Source organism: Artemia sp. Qi Xiang Cuo, chromosome 1 (genome assembly GCF_049724085.1).
Source record: "Artemia sp. Qi Xiang Cuo chromosome 1, ASM4972408v1, whole genome shotgun sequence".
NCBI lineage: Eukaryota > Metazoa > Arthropoda > Branchiopoda > Anostraca > Artemiidae > Artemia > Artemia sp. Qi Xiang Cuo.
In genome coordinates, this window is record NC_142794.1 from 93522662 (window position 1) to 93540556 (window position 17895).

Genomic DNA, 17895 nt, shown 5'->3' on the forward strand with positions numbered 1-17895 from the left:
CTCAAGGGTGCATGCCTGTGTCTGTCATACCTCATTTCCTTATTTCTTTTCTGCAATGAAGCCCATTAACAGAAATAAAAACCTTATTTGATAATTCAGAAAAAAAAGGATTACTCTCCGGTGTGCGCATGCCTGTGTCTGTCATACCTCATATTCTCATTGTTTTGTGTTTTTTTTTTTTGTTGGTTTGTTTTTAGTAGTTGTGTTGTTGTTTTTTTTTGCAAGGAAGCACATTAATAAAGTAATAATATTATTTGATAATTCAGAAAAAAAATGGGGATTACTCTCCGGCGGACATGCCTGTGTCCGTCATACCTCATTTCCTCATTTTTTTTTCAAGGAAGCCAATTGTTAAAAACAAAAATATTATTTGATAATTAGTAAAATATTAGGATTACTCTCCGGTGCACATGCCTGTGTCTTTCTTACCTAATTTTCAAAGTCATTGACAAAAATGTTTACTGAGGGGCTTTGTTTTTTCTGTGAAAAACAATAGCCTTTGTGGGCATTAATGCCATGGATTTATTGTACACTTAAAAACAGCAAAATATTTTTTTTATTTGATTACACAATCCTCAGGTATGCGTTAATTATTCCTTAGTTTCGCAGCAGTATAAGCTACCCCTGAAAAGCCAGCATAAGCTACGCCTGAGACATTAAGCTCATCGGATGAACATGTCAAAAAACTTGAAACCTTTGTCATTGACCATGTTTGCTGATACTTCCAGGGGTGAAGGTTGAGGCAAGTTCGTTCCGACGACCCTACCCCCTTAAGTAACAAATTTTTGACAGAAGCTACTTAAGTGTGTGCTATTTTAAAATCTTCATGGCTCTTCAAAGTTGTGAATTCACCTTCGAAAATTTCGATTTGTACACCATTTTTTCCTCTGCAATGGCTCATAAATCAATCATAAAATTCGATATATGTTTATTAACGAGCCCACTACCATATGAATTTTGTTCGTTTGATCAATTTGAATACAGAAGAACAATACCATTATATGTGTGGCATTTAATCAACAAAGCAAAGTTTGCAAGTTGTCAAAGTCATGAAAGATATTGCCGATATGTATGACATCTCAAGGAGTATCCAAAATGTGGGTCTATCTTAGAATTTTTAATATTTTTGCCTTTTTTACTCAGCTAATGTTCATATATCAACTAGAAGAAACAAAAAATCAATGCATGTTCTTTAACGAGCTCATTTCATTTGTTCAATTTCAAATTTCAAATAGCATGCCATTGCGGTACTTGTGTATTATAGCGACCATATTGTTGTTCTTGATCTGTTGTAAAACTGGTTTCTCTATGGGCACTTACATATAATTAGCTTAGCCTGAGTGAGATAAACTACTATGTAGGTATATTTTAATTAAATATTTAAAATATAGTTGGTTAGGTATTTAATATAATGCGTTCTGGGCGACCTGCTTTCCATAATTTTCTGTTGTAGTTTCCACAATTTTGTTACTAAAGTAATTTATTTTCATCATATTTTGGTATATTTCACTATGATTCGCCTGACTTTACTTCTTGAGTGCGGTCGCTATAACACATAAATACCATCATTGTAAGCGTGGTATAAAATCAAGGTGACAAGCTCATCAAAGACATCGCCTACAAGAGTGACATTCTTAAATCTTCCCGAGCATTCAAAATCGTCGGCTAGAAAATTTCCAAATGAATATCATTTTCTTTTTGCTCTGCTGAGGCTCACACATTAATTTTGAAGTCAAGTAACATGCCCTATTACCATGGAATTTTGTTTCTTTGTTCACGTTTAAATACGAGACGAGAATATAATTGCAAGAATGGTATTAATCAAAATGACAAAATCATGACAAAATTACCTAGGTGTGCGGCATTTTGATATCTTTAACTGTGTTCAAAATTGTGGGTTCTTCATTTTTGGAAATAGCGATATGGTAACAATTTTCTACTCCTCTGAAGTTGACATATTAATTAAAAAGAAAAAATAAATAAAGAAATGTTCTTTAACACACTCACTAGCAAGAAAATTTGCTCCTTGATTCGACTTTAAAAACGAGACGCCAATAAATACAACTGTCAACTGTCAAAATATTTTACGGTTCAGGTAAGAGAATCAAAAACTATTTTTATTAGGAGCTAAAAATGATCTGGGATATGGCCTTTAAAAAGACCATTTTACTTTAAGACAAATATGCAACAGCTTTTTGTTTCTACTTTTCTTCACTATTTTATTTTTTTATTTTTTATTTTATTTATTTTTATTTTCTTCACTATTTATTGTATATCCACTCTATTTAATTATTTATTTTATTTATTTTTATTTTCTTCACTATTTATTATAGATCCACTCTATTTTATTTGTGTTTGTATGAAAACATATGACTTTTCAGTCAGTTTTTAAACAAAATAACCGTGTCAGAAGCTAATCAGACCAAATCAACAAATCACAGTTAATAGGTTCTAGCGTTGCTACACTTGAATGACTTTTAACCACAAACAAACACAAAGATATTCCTTTAAAACATAGATGAATTTAAAATACAAACTGTAGGCTACCATTGAACATTAGAGCTCGATGAGATCTTTCCTATATTTATTCAACTTAATCAATCCGTTTGAAAATACAACCTCGAAGGGCATATCCAGAATTTTTTTTTTTGGGGGGGGGAGGGGGGATTTTTTTAGGCGAGGGGGGTAAAAAAATATAAAAACACATAAAAATTTTTTTACATGGAGTTTTGGGTACTGGTGCATAATAACGACACTTCTGTATACTAATGAGAGACGAAACCCGCCAGACGGGTTATTTTCAAGAGATTGCTATTGAGAAATGGAATACAAAGCGTAGTTTTCATTGTGTTTACAATATTTAAACAGTTGTTTTTTGGGGTTTAGGGTGGGGGGAAGGTACCTAGGTTAGGTTACGTGTTCAATATATGCTATGCTTTACCCCCATCCCCCTAATGTGCCAATATATAGCCCAAATTTGTTTCTAAAGTATTATATATACATCCTATTTTATTTTATTTCATTAGCATTAACCAAAGTTGACTTCTTTAGAAGTGTCGTTATAATGCACCCGCACCTAGTTTTGTTACGTTTTTACGAGTCGGAGAAAAATTTCAGGGGGAAGGGAGGTTAAGACCCGACAACCTCCCTCCCCGTGAATACGACCTTGACAATCACAAATAAATTTTTATTCTCGAGCACATATTAAAAGAACGATTTTGGTGAAGAATTTTAAATACAGCCAGGAATAAATGTTTCATCTTCGAGTACAAATACAAGCACAAAATTGGTGAAGCCATTCTAAAGAACATATGCAGGCGCTAAATTATATCAAAATTTTTTAACCAATCAAGCAATCACCATCATTTGGTCTTAAAGGGCCTGTTTAGTCCTACCAGAAAGTAGTCATACCTGAATTTGAAACAAAGTGATAGAATCATCAAGCATCTGCACCCTCATGGAAATCACTTTCCCGCTTCCGGTGGACAATGATCGCCGATTGGATCCAGTTAAAGTCACATCCACATCAGAAGATGCCGAATGTGACCTCCCCCTTTCTTCGCTTACCATTGCACCAACTGACTTAAGCTTTGAGCCAGATGAGGGGAAAAACCTATAAAGAAAGGATCATCATATTTTTCGCATTTAATTTGTCCAACTACAAAATTATCTTTATTGGTTCCATCCATATCACCCTATGAAAGATGTCACTTGAAAGATGTGTCTCGATCAGTAAACAAGCATACAATCAATAATCCTTCAGAAGCATTTCATACACCGACTGACATCTATCATAGCATTGAACATATTGGCAAACCAAAATCAATTGTGGTCCATTCATTTTTTTAGGATTAAAACGGATTGGTAAACCGTTAGGATAAAATTATATAAACTAGTTATCGAATGAAAACTCTTTTAAAAAATTTCCTTAATTATATTTTATGTTGTGTAAATTATGTTTATTACAATCACCACAAACGATGCAAACCAAGACTGACATTTTTGCGGAAATCACACCAATGCCTTAAAAATAAAATGTTCAGTGTTGCAATTACTACTATTTGAGTTATAAACATCAACAAACTTATTATTTAACACAGACCACCTAGACAGTCACTATTAAAGCCCACGCCAATCACTTCAAACTTAAGATTTGTTTTAAAACCCTCCAAAATTCCTTTCCCCAGAAATCATCTTCACGAATGAAAATGTAACCCTTGAATAACGTAAATTAACTTAGACTACAATGATCTCTCAACAGGTCTCTTTTTTAACCTTTAGTAGCAGAAAAATTCGAAGATGTAGTGCTTACATGCATCATGATAGCAGCAGTAACTGCAACCTAGTACGGCCAATTGATGGCCGTACTAGGTTGCAACCTAGTACAGTTGGATGGGGAGAAATCCCAATAAAAGTTATTTCAAAATAATGACTACTACTTAGGTTTAACAGAATAATAATTGGCAATTATAAAACAAATTTTCGACAACCGTGAATAAGAGCCTGAAACCCCTCAAATATGACCCCAAATCAAAATTGGAAGCCTCGCCAAAGCGATTTTAGATCCAAACAAAAAGTACACCGTTTTTATTACACAGCCGAAAACCCTTATCTAGAGGCTTACAGCCCCCCCCCATCAGCCATATGAAAATCGTGTTTTACCAAACGCATCAGTGATTACTTTTTTTTCGCTTCTAGGCTACTGGAAGGTCTTGGAAAGAGGATTAAGGGCTCATTTGAAAGTTAATGCTTTTATCAACGTTTTTTGTCAATTTGTCTTATTAATGTCAAAGCTAAATACAAATATGGCACCAAAAAATAGAATATTTTCAGCATTCCCGTAGAAGAGATCATTGATTAGATCATCTTTAGATAGGTGTTTATAAGGGACATTGCCAAAATATATAGAAATTCTATTGGGTACATAGATGAAACACCGGATGAGACAGTCTCACATAGAACTAAGACTTGATATCTTCTTGAAGTCATAGAGAGATGAACAATGATTCATAAAAAAGTTAAATTTGGCTTCTCTATTATTTTTGTTCGGTCGCATGTTTATCTGTTCTAGGCTTACGCTATCGACAATTACTTCGTTTAGGGGCTATTTCATCAGTGGGGAGGGTAAAAAAAACTATCTGGTCCCTCTTAAGAAAGCTGTTATTTAAGGGAATTGCTGAAGTAAGCAAAAATTCGATTAGATACATGGATAAGGACAAAATGAGGTATTGCAACGTGGAAAAAAGACTTGATATCTTATTAGGTTTATCATAGAAAATGAAACGTGATTTCCTCGTTCAGTCGAGAGAAAGTGAGTTTGCTTAGCATGCGAGTGGTATGAAGGTCGAAATTGCTCGTCAGTTTGTTTGACCCAACAGAAAAATGTGGAGTCGACACAATGAATATGGATGTAAAAAATATATTATTAGGTGTAAAAAAAATCTTGTCTTAACAATTGAGAATTAAGCCTAATACATGTTCCCTTGGAAAAGGAATGCTATTTATTATTCACTAGCTTACCTGTCACACGTTGCTTAGATCTCAAAAATAAATAAAAAGTCCCCCCCCCCCCCCAATAAAATTTTTCCACGTAAAACTCCTCCGTGCAAAAATTTCCTGGAAAGTTCTCCCCTACGTATTAATAACGATCATATTTTCAGATTTGAAAAACTCCATCCCCAGATAATTCTACCGTGGATAAAACCTCCCCGCGGAAATTTTACCCCAGTCCCTCCCCCCCCCACACCCCACGATTCCCCTTGACTGGGGAATCGAGTCATATTTTTGTAAGTAGGAACTTGACACTCCCATAGTAGTGTTCTCTAATATGCTGAATCTGTTGGTGTGATTTTCATTAAAATCGCTTGACTTCTGAAGCATTTTCCTCCCCTATTTTTGAAAATCAGATAAATATTCTCGGGCGCGTAGCTTTTGGTGGGTTACATTAAACTTAATAAGTTGCACATATTATGGAATCAGTATAAAAAGCCAATTATGATATATATCTAGAGTCCTTTTTTTAGAATTTCAGATACTATTGGGCCGAGTCGCTCCTTACTTACAGTTCGTTACCACGAACTGTTTTATAGATAAAAATTTCAATTTGACCCGAAACTAAGTGCAAACACTTAAGTATCGAATGATTTTAAGTAAAAGAGTAGCCTAATATTTGAAACTAATAGCTAGAAAATTAACTCAGTCAAATATATATAGATTACGAAATACGAGAGTAAAAGTCATTAAGCATATTGCCATAATGGATGTGTGTTATAGAGTAATCCTTTGTGTTTCGCCGTTTCTTAGAAAGATTTCACAAATAATATATAACAACCCCCCTCCCAACCCCGGAATTTTTACTCTTAAGGAGTTTTATCAATAATAAGCAGCCAAGCGAATATTGATGGAAAAGTTTTAGTAAAGTCAAAAGTAAATCATATTATTCATTCTACATTTAACAAAAAAAATCACTTATTCCTTTCTTTATACAATTGCGCCAGTTAGAAAGAGTATATATATTTGCAAATTTGGTATACGGTATATTCGTAATAAAGGTATGGTATATTCGTAATAAAGCAAATTTAAACAATAAAATCATATCTAAAAACGTTGTAACTGTTAAAAAACCTAAAGCCCAAATTTACATAATCCAGCAAACAAAGGGCAGCATTGACATTCGTTTGTTTACATTCTGGTTATATAGTTTGCATAGGCTGAAAAGTTATATGTATTTGTTTAAGTCTCAATTTTCCTCTCTACCTACCATGAGATAAACAGCGTTTTCTGTTGTTTTTTCTTTAGCTTGTTTCTATTTTCTTTGCTTAAAATATTAAAAAAAGGTTTCCAAATTGGAGAATTTTATTTGAGTTGTGTTTTTAATTTCAGGGGGAAGGATTTCGGTACTTGTGTATTATGCGCCACTCACTCAACTTTACGCTGCGTAAAACTCGAGAACAAACTGGTTTCTACGTTAGTTTTTTTTTTCAGCTTAGCGAGAGACAAAACAAAGACAAGTGACAGAATATATGGGAAATATATAATTTGGGCTATATATTTGCACATAAGCGGGGGAGGGGTAAAGTGTTTGGACAATTTGAAGTCAGAAAACAATTATTTCTAAGTATACTAAAAAATTACAGAAGAATAGCGAGGTATCTAGAAATTTTGTTAACTAAGAAAAAAATACGAGTATAAAGTAAATGTAATGTTTCATTTAGGTGTTTTTTTCCAAGTTTCAAGTGTTTTTTTAATGACCGTTTTTCCAAGTTATAAGTACTATTATTAGGTTAATGTAGTGTTTCATTAGGTACAATATGATGATCGCTAATCAAAGTTTATGTTATTTGTGCCTTTCATTTATGTTATTTTACTGTGTTCATGGCCGTATGTTTGGCTTTAAAATACGCTTATCTATCTATCTATCTAATATGCAGAATAATTGTACCAAACACATTTTATATGCAAACCCGCTACACTTTACCCCCCCCCCCCCTAATTTGCAAATCTATAGCCCAAATTTATTTCTAAAATAACGAAGAAACTAACGAAAAAACGGTTTGTTCTCGAGTTTTATGCGGCGTAAACTTGAGTGGGTGACACATAATATACAAGTACCAAAATTCCTCCCCCCTACGGAAATAAAAAAAAAAATTCAAATAAAAATCTCAAATTTGGAAATCTTATTTTCCATGGCGGGTATTTTCTGGGGGGTAAACACCTAGAACCATTTTAAACACATGTTTAAATACATAGAAACTTTGCATACAAATAGGACAAGATAAATATTTGGAATAGCTGGAAACAAAAGTTCTGGTAACACTTGCCCCCCACACCTCCAAAAGATGTTTTCTGGTGAGGCTCACGATGGCCGCCTTGCCTTTTCACCTCTGTACCGGAAAGCCTGTGAATGTGATTTTTTATGTTACGTAGAAAAGATTGTCACAATGGGAAGGGCACTTTACCTCCTCTCCACTCTAGCACCAATAACAAGGGCATAGACTAAAACTATTCCTGATAATCATGAGGGACTATATATCAGTTCTATCCCCCCTCCCAGAGATTCCCAAAAACTTAATTCCATAGTAACCTAAAGGTTCAATGAGAATTAGGATATTTGGGAATTAAAATGCATTCTTTGATGCACCTGCCGCCACCACCCTCTCTCTCTCTCTCGCCACCACCCCTCTCTCTCGCCACCACCCCTCTCTCTCGCCACCACCCCTCTCTCCCTCGCATTCTCAGAGAAATCTGAGAGATGAATTCTCACCCAATACCCCCCCCCCAGAGATATGAGCTATGAGAGATGAATGACCATCAGTTCGGTACGATCACCACTGAGAAAAAAAAATTAACACGCGTCCGTGATTTTTCTTCGGGAAGCAAAAATGCAGAATCCCACATTTTCGTAATAAGGAGCTTAAAACCTTTAAATTAAGTTTTTTTCTGTAATGCTGAATTTAATGGAGAGCCATCAAGATCCCTTCCCTTTTTGGGGGTGTTTCCCCTTTTTTGAAAATCAAGCAAGTTTTCTCAGGCTCGTAACATTTGAAGGACAAAATTAAACTTAGTTAATTTCATATATTTTGAATCAGCCTAAAGTTTTGTACTGTAAGTTTTGAATCAGCCTAAAGTTTTGTACTGTAAGTTTTGATTCAGCCTAAAGTTTTGTACATTTTGTACTGCAGAACATTTTGAGAATGAGCTAAACTGTGATAGAGTTACAGGAAAAGAAAAAGAGAAGAATGAAAAAGTTTGTGACACTTTGTATGTGAAGGGAGATTTATTTTGTGAGGAAGAATTAGTGACAGGAAGAATTTGGAAGAACTTGTGAGGAAGAATTAGGGCTGCAGGTACTGACAGTGTGGGAAATGGGTTTTTTTAAATATGGTGGTTATGAGGATAGAAATAAGTTACTGAAGATAATGAATATGATTTTTGAAAAATGGAAAGTACCTTGCGATTTTACGAAAACTAATTAAACCTCTCTATGGCGCTAAGAGTAAGTGTGGTAATTGTAGAGCCATTAGTCTGGTTTCTCTGGGTAGCAAATTAGGGTATTTAGTATGATGATACATTTTAGACTTGGAAATGCTGTAGATAGTTTTAAGAGAAGAGCAAGGTGGTTTTAGAAAGGGTAGACGATGTGTTGACCAAATTTTCACTATTAGGTGAATAAATGAGAAGTGCCTGAGCCACCTAACACCTTTAGGCCTCAGTTTTGTAGATTATGAGCAAGCGTTTAATTCGGCTGATAAACGAGTTTTTGGCGAAAGACTTATTCTTGTATGGTATTAAATAAATAAAAAGACATGTTTTTTCAACTGACAGTAAGGAGCACATCAAAACTTAAAACGACAGAAATTATTACGTATATGAGGGGGTTACCCCCTCCTCAATACCTCCCTCTTTGCAATAAAGTTTGATTTTTTATCCCAATTCTTTAAGAACGACTCCTGAAACACAATGTATTATTCAATTAGAATAATAAGTTTTTTAAAAGTTCAAAAAATTATCTAGATGAAAAATCCCTCTGGGGAATTTCTTGCGGACGATTCAAACAGAAAATGTTTTCTTAGCACGCATTTATTTGGAAAAGGCTTCATTTTCTGATTGTTTTAAAATCATGCCAGAAATTTCCCCTCGGTAGAAAATTCGGCAATTGTTTACCATTCAGTAAACACGCGATAAGTTTAGTTTTCGTTAATGCTAACGAAATAAAACAAAGTATGATAAAAATATAATAGTTCAGAAACAAATTTAGGCCATATATTTGCAAATTAGGGGGCAGGGGGGGTATAGCATAGCATATATTAAATACTTAACCTAACCTAGGTACCTTTATTCCCGCTAAACCCCAAAAATATAAAGTTTAAATATACTTCCCGGAGTGAGAAACCCCTTGTTTATACAGCGTGTCATATGAATTACAGGGTAATGCCTATTTGATCTTTGCTTTTCTCGAGTGGCTGTTTACTGGATTCTAAACAAGTACCGAAAATACTTTCCGCAAATACTTCCCCCTCCCCCGCTCCGTAGTAGAAAGTTGCTCCCGCAGAAAATTCCATCTGCATTATTCATCCCGTGCAAACTCCCCCACAGATAATTTCTCCCGTGGAAAATTCACCTTCCCCCTTACGGGAAGATACCCTAGACAATTCCAACCCGTTAAAAATTTTCCCCTGGACAATTCCCTTTAACAACGCATGTAAAATTGAGTCGGCAAAGAGAAAGTAAGACAAATAAAAATAATTTCGTATAGGAATTCTAGGAAATTCCCCAGTTTAAAAATTTCCCCTGGAAAGTTCGCTCCCGGAAACTTCTCTCCCAACGAAAAATTTTCCCCGTGGAAAATTTAGATAGTTAGTTAGTTTTAATTGTTATCAAAATTCCCCTTAAGAGTTTCGGTTACTATTTGCCTGAGTCACTCCTTTCTAACAATTCATTACCATTAACTGTCTGATCTACATCATATATTCTACAGGGGTTTTTAGTGCATTGAAAAATCATCTTATTTTAATTCAATGGCCCATGTGTTTCAGCAATAGGTATAAGAAAAATTGGGACAAAAAGTCAAACTTTACCGTAAAGAGCGAGAATGTAAGAAAAGGCAGCTCCTCCAGTTTACTTAATACGTTCACTTTGAATTTAAATATTGCTTCTTAATTTTAGTTATTTTTTTATATTATTCGACATCAGATCTTTTTTCAAATCCTGCCCAGGTCTAACTAAGATATGATGTGAGGTACCGGAACCATAAGCCCCCGTTTTCTATCTGTTAAATTGCATATATTAATAATTGTAATTTAATTGGTAGCGCGCCACTTTTCATTTTTTCTGCTTAAGAATTAAAACATTGAATTGTAGCTAATTTGAACAAAACATGAATATTTATCCAAAAATTTCGATAAAGAGTAGTTTCGTTGAATAAGTTCTTAATAATATTTTATTGCATAATGTCCGTTGGACGAAGAGTGCTGTTCATATGGAGGGAAATCCTGGGTGACCGTTAGTCTTCTATGCGGCTGTAGCCATCGAGACATCATAAATAGGGTTCTCTGATATATATATATATATATATATATATATATATATATATATATATATATATATATATATATATATATATATATATATATATATATATATATATATATATATATATATAAAAAAATATATATATATATATATATATATATATATATATATATATATATATTATAATTACACAATAGTCTCTCCCGCCCCAAAAAAAGAAGGAAATTTTGCTGAAAATAAGTTTAAATGAACTCTCCAATACTTGATAAAAATAAGCACCTGACACTTCCCTTGAAAAACAGTTTAATTTGTCTTTAACTGCTTGAAAAAGCAGTTAAAAATACAGACAAGTAAAAATTTCACAAGAGGAGGATTGTGGATTTTCCTTCTCAGAAGATTCTAAAGAAAATTAATTTCAAAAACAAAATTTTTGAGGGAAGTAAAGAGCGAAGTTTAAACTTAAAAGGAACAAAAATTATTGCTTCACAGTCTATCTAACATATATCAATAAAACTAGTACAAATAAACCAAATAATCATATTTCCCTATATTTGTAGGATTATAGAAAATTAGCGTTTTACTGAAAACACAAAAACCAAGCATAAAAAAAAACAAGAATGTTGGTTCATTAGTTAAAAGTGAGTACGTAGCATGACAATGACAAAACAAACTTTCCTTTCAAAATAAAGCTTTTCATAGTCTTTCACCCGCTGTGATATCAGTAACTTTCAGTATACAATTACAATTACCTTAAAAACATAAGCATAAAAATAAATGCTTTTTTAATACCCGCAAAGTCACTAAACAACATGCAGAAATATTGGATTTATTTATCAGGTAACATTTAGGTCTCACCAGCTATAATACCAATATTGAGCTATAAACAATCTTAAATTGTAATAAATACACTTTAGTATTACTAAAAAATGCTTTACTTTTATGCTGTAAAAAGTGGCCTCAATCGGTTTACTTTTACTGTACCAAAACTCCTAATGCTGGTAGAATCACAGCAAGAAAATTCCACTTTGGCACCGGAGACATTACTTTCTTTGTGCAGTATTTTAGTCACATAACCATACCTAGTCAATAACCATACCTGACACTCAATAGTCTCTGGGACAAGGGCTGCAGGCCTAATTTACGCAATTATGGTCCTACAAAATCCAATGGATTAAATTAGATAACTAGAATTCGTAGTTTAGTCGGTTATAGCTTCGACTTCGAATTAGGACATCAAAGGTTCATGTCCTTAAAGGTTTTTTTCAATTGTGGTTTTTTGCCTTCTATATGATAATGTGGATAAACTGTACTTGTTAGGACAGACTACGTTAATTCCTAACCAATGTACTTTTTCCTACAGCGCCGAAAAATTACAACTAACCGCCAACATTTGAGCGATTTTTAGCTTTATTTCTTTTCTGATAATTTCTGGATGAAGAAAAACTTCACTTTTGTTTTACATTTTTTTTTAGTATTTCGGAAAAAAATAAATCAAGTTATTTGAATTCGTCATTTCATTGTTTCTTTTGGTTCCCATAATTTTCAAAAAAAGGATTTTATATATAGCCTTGTATATGTTATTTGGTTATATTCGGACATTTTCTAGGGTAGGATTTTTGTAGGGGGGATTTTCGACGGGAAAGAAAGTTTTAGGGGGAAACTTTCCAGGAGAAAATTTATAAGGGAAGGAGGATGGGAATTTCCTAGCATCATTTGAAAACCGTCACAAATTAGATACAAAAAAAAATCACCTGGAAGCAAGGAATTAGCATTAAAACTTAGAACGAACAGAAATTATTCTGTATAGGAAGGGGGACTTTCCCTCAGTGAAAAAATAAAATAGATCATGGCAGTCTTTGTTCTATATTTAAACTTAAATTAAAAACGGACAAAGATTTTTTTTTTCTTAAGCAAAGTTTTTCTAAGGGAAGTACAGAGCGAGGTTGAAACTTAAAACGAACAAAAATTATTGCTTAACAGTACATCTAATATAGGCTACATCGATAAACTAGTGCGAATAAACCAACTGATAATAATTCCCTATGTTTTATGATTATAAAAAACTAGCGCTTTACTGAAAACACCAAAAGGCCAGTATAAAAACAAGAATACTGATTTAGGAGTCAAAATGAGTACATAAGCCTGACAAAAACACATTAATCTATAACGCTCGTCATAGTTTTACACCAGCTCTGATATCAGTAATTTCCAGTATACAATTAAGATTATCTTAAAATTAATTTCCAGTATACAATTAAATCATCTTAAAACTTAAGCATAAAAATAAATATTATTTTAAAACCTGCAAAGTCATTGAACAGCACACATAAATAATGGATTGATTTATCAGGTAACATTTTGGTCTCACTAGCTATATCCCAAATAATGATTAATATACAATTCTAAATTGTAAAAAACACGCTTTAGTATAAGTCATCATGAAGAACAAATAAACCATAACATAAACACCGGAAATTCGGTTATTTCTCTCTATACAGCAAAATATTTCAAGTTACGATACACATTCTAAAGCTAGTCCTTTAGTCCTAATACTATCAAGATGACTTCACTCCGGAATTGCCTGCAAACTAATAATGAAATATCCTTTTCAGAGCCATTGTGCAGAAGTGATACCAAATTACAAAAAAAAGCAATAATTATAAAATGCTATATTTTTTTCAAAAAGTGTCCTTAATCGGTTTGCTTCACCTGTACCAAAACTCCTAAATTGTTTTGTATTTTCAGTAAAGCACCAGTTTTCTATAGATAGATAGATAGATAGTGATATATTTAATTAACAAAAATTTTAAATACAAAATCAATATGATTCACCCAACACCAAATGGATGACGTGGGGTGAAACAGGAAAAAAAAAAATAATACATACATGTATCATCACTCAAATACACTATAATAAGAAAGAAAGATAAAAAGAGAAAAAAGAAAAGAAAGAAAAAAATAAATAAAGAATAATAATAATAGTACAGGGACAGCAACTACATACCATATTCGTGTTGTGGGGTCGCACTCACAAACCAACAAGCAATTACAACTTAATTTAAATTAAATCAAATCAAGTTACCTCCAAAACAAACAAAACTAGAATTCATACTTACTTAATAATTTTTCTCTCAATTTTGCTTTAAAACCACTAAAATTTTCTAGTTTCTTCATATCATTATCCAAATTATTCCATAAATTTATACCCTTTATAACAAAAACACATGGAAATATGATTATTTGGGTTTATTTGTACTAGTTTTATTGATATATGTTAGATAGACTGTGAAGCAATAATTTTTTTCGTTTTAAGTTTCAACTCCGCTCTTTTTAAATTCAACTCCGTTTTTTTAAGTTAATCTTTGCCTAGTTTTAATTTAAATTTAATGCAGAAGCAACACTGCAATCATCTTTTTAATTTTTTTCGACGAGGGGGCAGCACCCTCATACACGGAATAATCTCTGTTCGTTTGTAGTTTTAATGTCACTCCTCACTTTCAGTTGAAAAGAATTTCTGATCGTTTCTCAAACAATGCCGATAATCCATGCTACACAAAATAGTGTACACGATTTTTGAAGGTGGGCAACCTGGACAGTTAGGAACACAGTTTATAGAATTAGCAGTATGATCATTCCCTATCTCACCCATTATAAAAACCCAGACCAAGGTGCGAGTGCTCCAGAGAACGTTTTTGCAGATAGAAACATGAGCGGCATTAGATCTTTTCACGGGTAGACAAGTCAGATTTCTCTTGGACGCAAAACAAGTGGAAACCCGCTATTACGAATAATGCACTTTGTAACCATTTCTCATTGATTGACGGAAACAGACTAACCCGCTAATGCAGAAAGAAGTAGGAGGAGCTTTTTGTTCGCACCGAGAATGAAGACCAGAAATGATCTGCGATAAACTTACTGGATAATTCTATAAACTGTGGTTAGGAAAGAGTAATTATTTTTCTAAAGAAGATATTTATGGGTTTTCAAAACCTAAGCAAAATTTTAGTATGTCTAACTTATTTCCATAAACATCTCCCTCCCCCTGATAAACACCAAAAAGCATTAGACACCCAGGTGTGGACTAGCAATAAACAAGAAAAAGTTGGAAAGTAACCTGACAACCAGAAAAGTACAGAAAATAAAATGCAAATAGGTTCCTAGTACTATGATTTCTCTATAAACATTACAAATAGTTGTATTATGTCTATTAAATAGTAAAAAAGAAAATAATATGAAGAAATAAATATAAAAATAATTAATCCTTCCTTGAAGATACAACTTTGAGTGGCTCCAGAACCATATGTCTACACTTCTCCAAACCCTAAGAAGCAAGGCGTAATTTTTCCCAAAAATAGTGTATGGAACATTTCATTGTTCACAAACAAATTAACAAAAATAGTGAATTAGATGAAAAATAATCATATATAAGGCACAATACCATGATTGAATTAAAAATGCCAGATTAAGGAACTGAACCCTTGCCATTCTGATTCAAAGTCTAACATGCTAGTAACTGAACTACGGCGGCTGATGATCGAATTCAATATATTTTTTCTTGTAGGACCAAGTTGTGTAACTTACAGCCTTTTACCCAAAGACTATGCAGAGTTATGTCATCACCAAAAGCATAGTTATTGGACGTTATTCAGGAAATACATTTGTAATTGGCTATTATAATACCTTGAGGTAATAAAAACTTCTAGCATAAAGAGCGAAAGCATTAAACTATATTTGGCAAAGTTGAACTTTTGCGAACAGGGGAAATGGAGGGGGTACGTCAAGGAATAGTAATTTAGAATTTTGAGATTCAATTATTTGTTCTTCTATGAATTTCTACCTCTTAAGAACATTCGATATTTTAAAAATCATTTTGCGAGCCTCAACGTCGGCTGACAGCGTTAAGCCATTAAACATATCTCTAAGAAGTTCTTGATGCCCACTAGTCCCAGCTTTCTCGCTTGAGACATGGCACCAATAGTGCCATTTTAGTGCCATCTGACATTTGCAGATGGTGGATTTCGTAGGGAAAACGTAAATATGAGAAATAGCTTTTATGTGAGCTACTAAACATTTGTCTACGGTATTTTGGTAGCCCGCTACCAAGTCCCACTCCTTTAGAAACGGCACAAAAAGTGTCATTTTAGTGCCATATGGCACTTTCAGATGGTTGAGTTTATAAAAAGTATGTAGATATGAAAAATAGCTTTTGAACAAGCCTATAAGCATCTCTCTATGATGTTCTGGTAGCCCGCTAGGCCTGCTGGAAAAAAAAAAAAAAAAAGGAGACAGATCAGTGCTACCGATGCAAAAAAGTAATTTTCCTTGTTGTTCAAGGAGGGGGACTGTAATTCCCCTGTATATGATTTTCAACCATGCTGATTCCAATGGTACATTTTTCGTTTTGATCTGAGGCCATTTTAGAGGGGCTTCAGGCTTTTTTCAAAATCTCTATAAATTTCTTTTCGCATTAAACTTTTACTTGTTTAGACGAACCGAAATAATAGTTACCATTCCTGAATCAGTGTCAGATGGCAATTTTTTTTCCACAGGGCAGTTTTTTTCAAAACGCGTTGTTTAACTTTTGGTTACTATGGGCTGGGGTTCTTTCTTTACTAGGTTGCAGCTACCGCTGCAACCTTGATATTCAAATAAATTTAGATTTTGAATACAATAGTTTCCCGTGCTATAGTACAGAAATCAAACAAAAAATGTGAAAAGTTAAAGGGAAAATTGTAAGACTGGAAAGATAACTCAACTGTAAACAACCCTGAAAACGAAAGACACAAATCAAATTAACAATACTGAAATAATAACGAAGTCATTGCAATTCTAAAAAAATAACACTCAGGTTGTAATTATACACGAATACAGCAAATATCTCATTGTCTGTACATAAGCATGTCTACACATACAGTTTTTTGTGCATGGTTTTCATGTGACGACTATCGTACCTTCAAAAAGGGTTGGGGGATTCCCCCTTCTTAACTTCTCTCTCTCTCACTATCTCTAGGGCCAAATTATTCTGAACAATTAGAAACAAAGGGTCAAAAACTAAATTTTTCAAAATTTTAACAAAGACCCCCCCCCCCCCACACACACACACACTTGGAAAAAAAAATTAAATAAAGTTTCAAACAATCTAACAAAATAAAATCATTAATACAACAATAGAACTCAATTGTTATTATTCGAATAGGACAATCTAAAAGTGCATTATTGTCCACTAATATTCAATGTGTCGCTGGGGGATAAAATAAAAATGTAAGACAAAGAAAAGTTTTATTTTAGTTCCTACCGATCGATTCCGAGAATGAATTCCAATTTATAGAATGTTTCAGGTGAGCGAAACGGAGTGACTGCAGAAGTCTGTCTGGAAAATGAAAGTTCTCCGAATCGCAAACTTGGATGAGATGAAACTGGATAGAATAAGCTTGCACCAATGCTTTTACAAACAGAAACAAACTTGCTCCAAGAAAATTTAGTTCTGAGTTGTATTGATGTACTACGCGGTGAAATACGTATCCCAATATATTTGTTTTGTATGCAAATGGAACTTTAATATAGCCGTGTTATTTAGCCTAAGTTGCTATTTAAGGGTAGAAAGTAATTCTGCATAATTAGAAGACACATAACAGCTCATCCCTTATAATCACAACATATTTTTTGCCAGGCGATTCTTTATGTATTTTAGCGAATTGCGTCGAACGATCAGATAACTATTTTCCGTCAAATTATGTTACGCAGAAATGTCACAAATGATGTTATATTCACGCACGTATTCAAATCATGAGTGTGCAAAGACTGTGCAAAAAAAGTGTACAAAGTAATTTCAGAGCATTAGACCTCAAGATCTATGGATTCTTC

The 17895-nt window shown here is 33.5% G+C and overlaps 1 protein-coding gene across 1 annotated transcript in view; it reads right to left on the reverse strand.

The window, feature by feature from the left end:
- Positions 1 to 17895, reverse strand: part of Cdep (Chondrocyte-derived ezrin-like domain containing protein) — a 161626-nt gene that overhangs the window by 115796 nt on the left and 27935 nt on the right. The window contains exon 2 of the mRNA XM_089087847.1: positions 3412 to 3613. Within this exon, the coding sequence (XP_088943973.1) occupies positions 3412 to 3570 (159 nt within the window). The 5' untranslated portion in view covers positions 3571 to 3613. The remainder of the gene's footprint in view (positions 1 to 3411; positions 3614 to 17895) is intronic.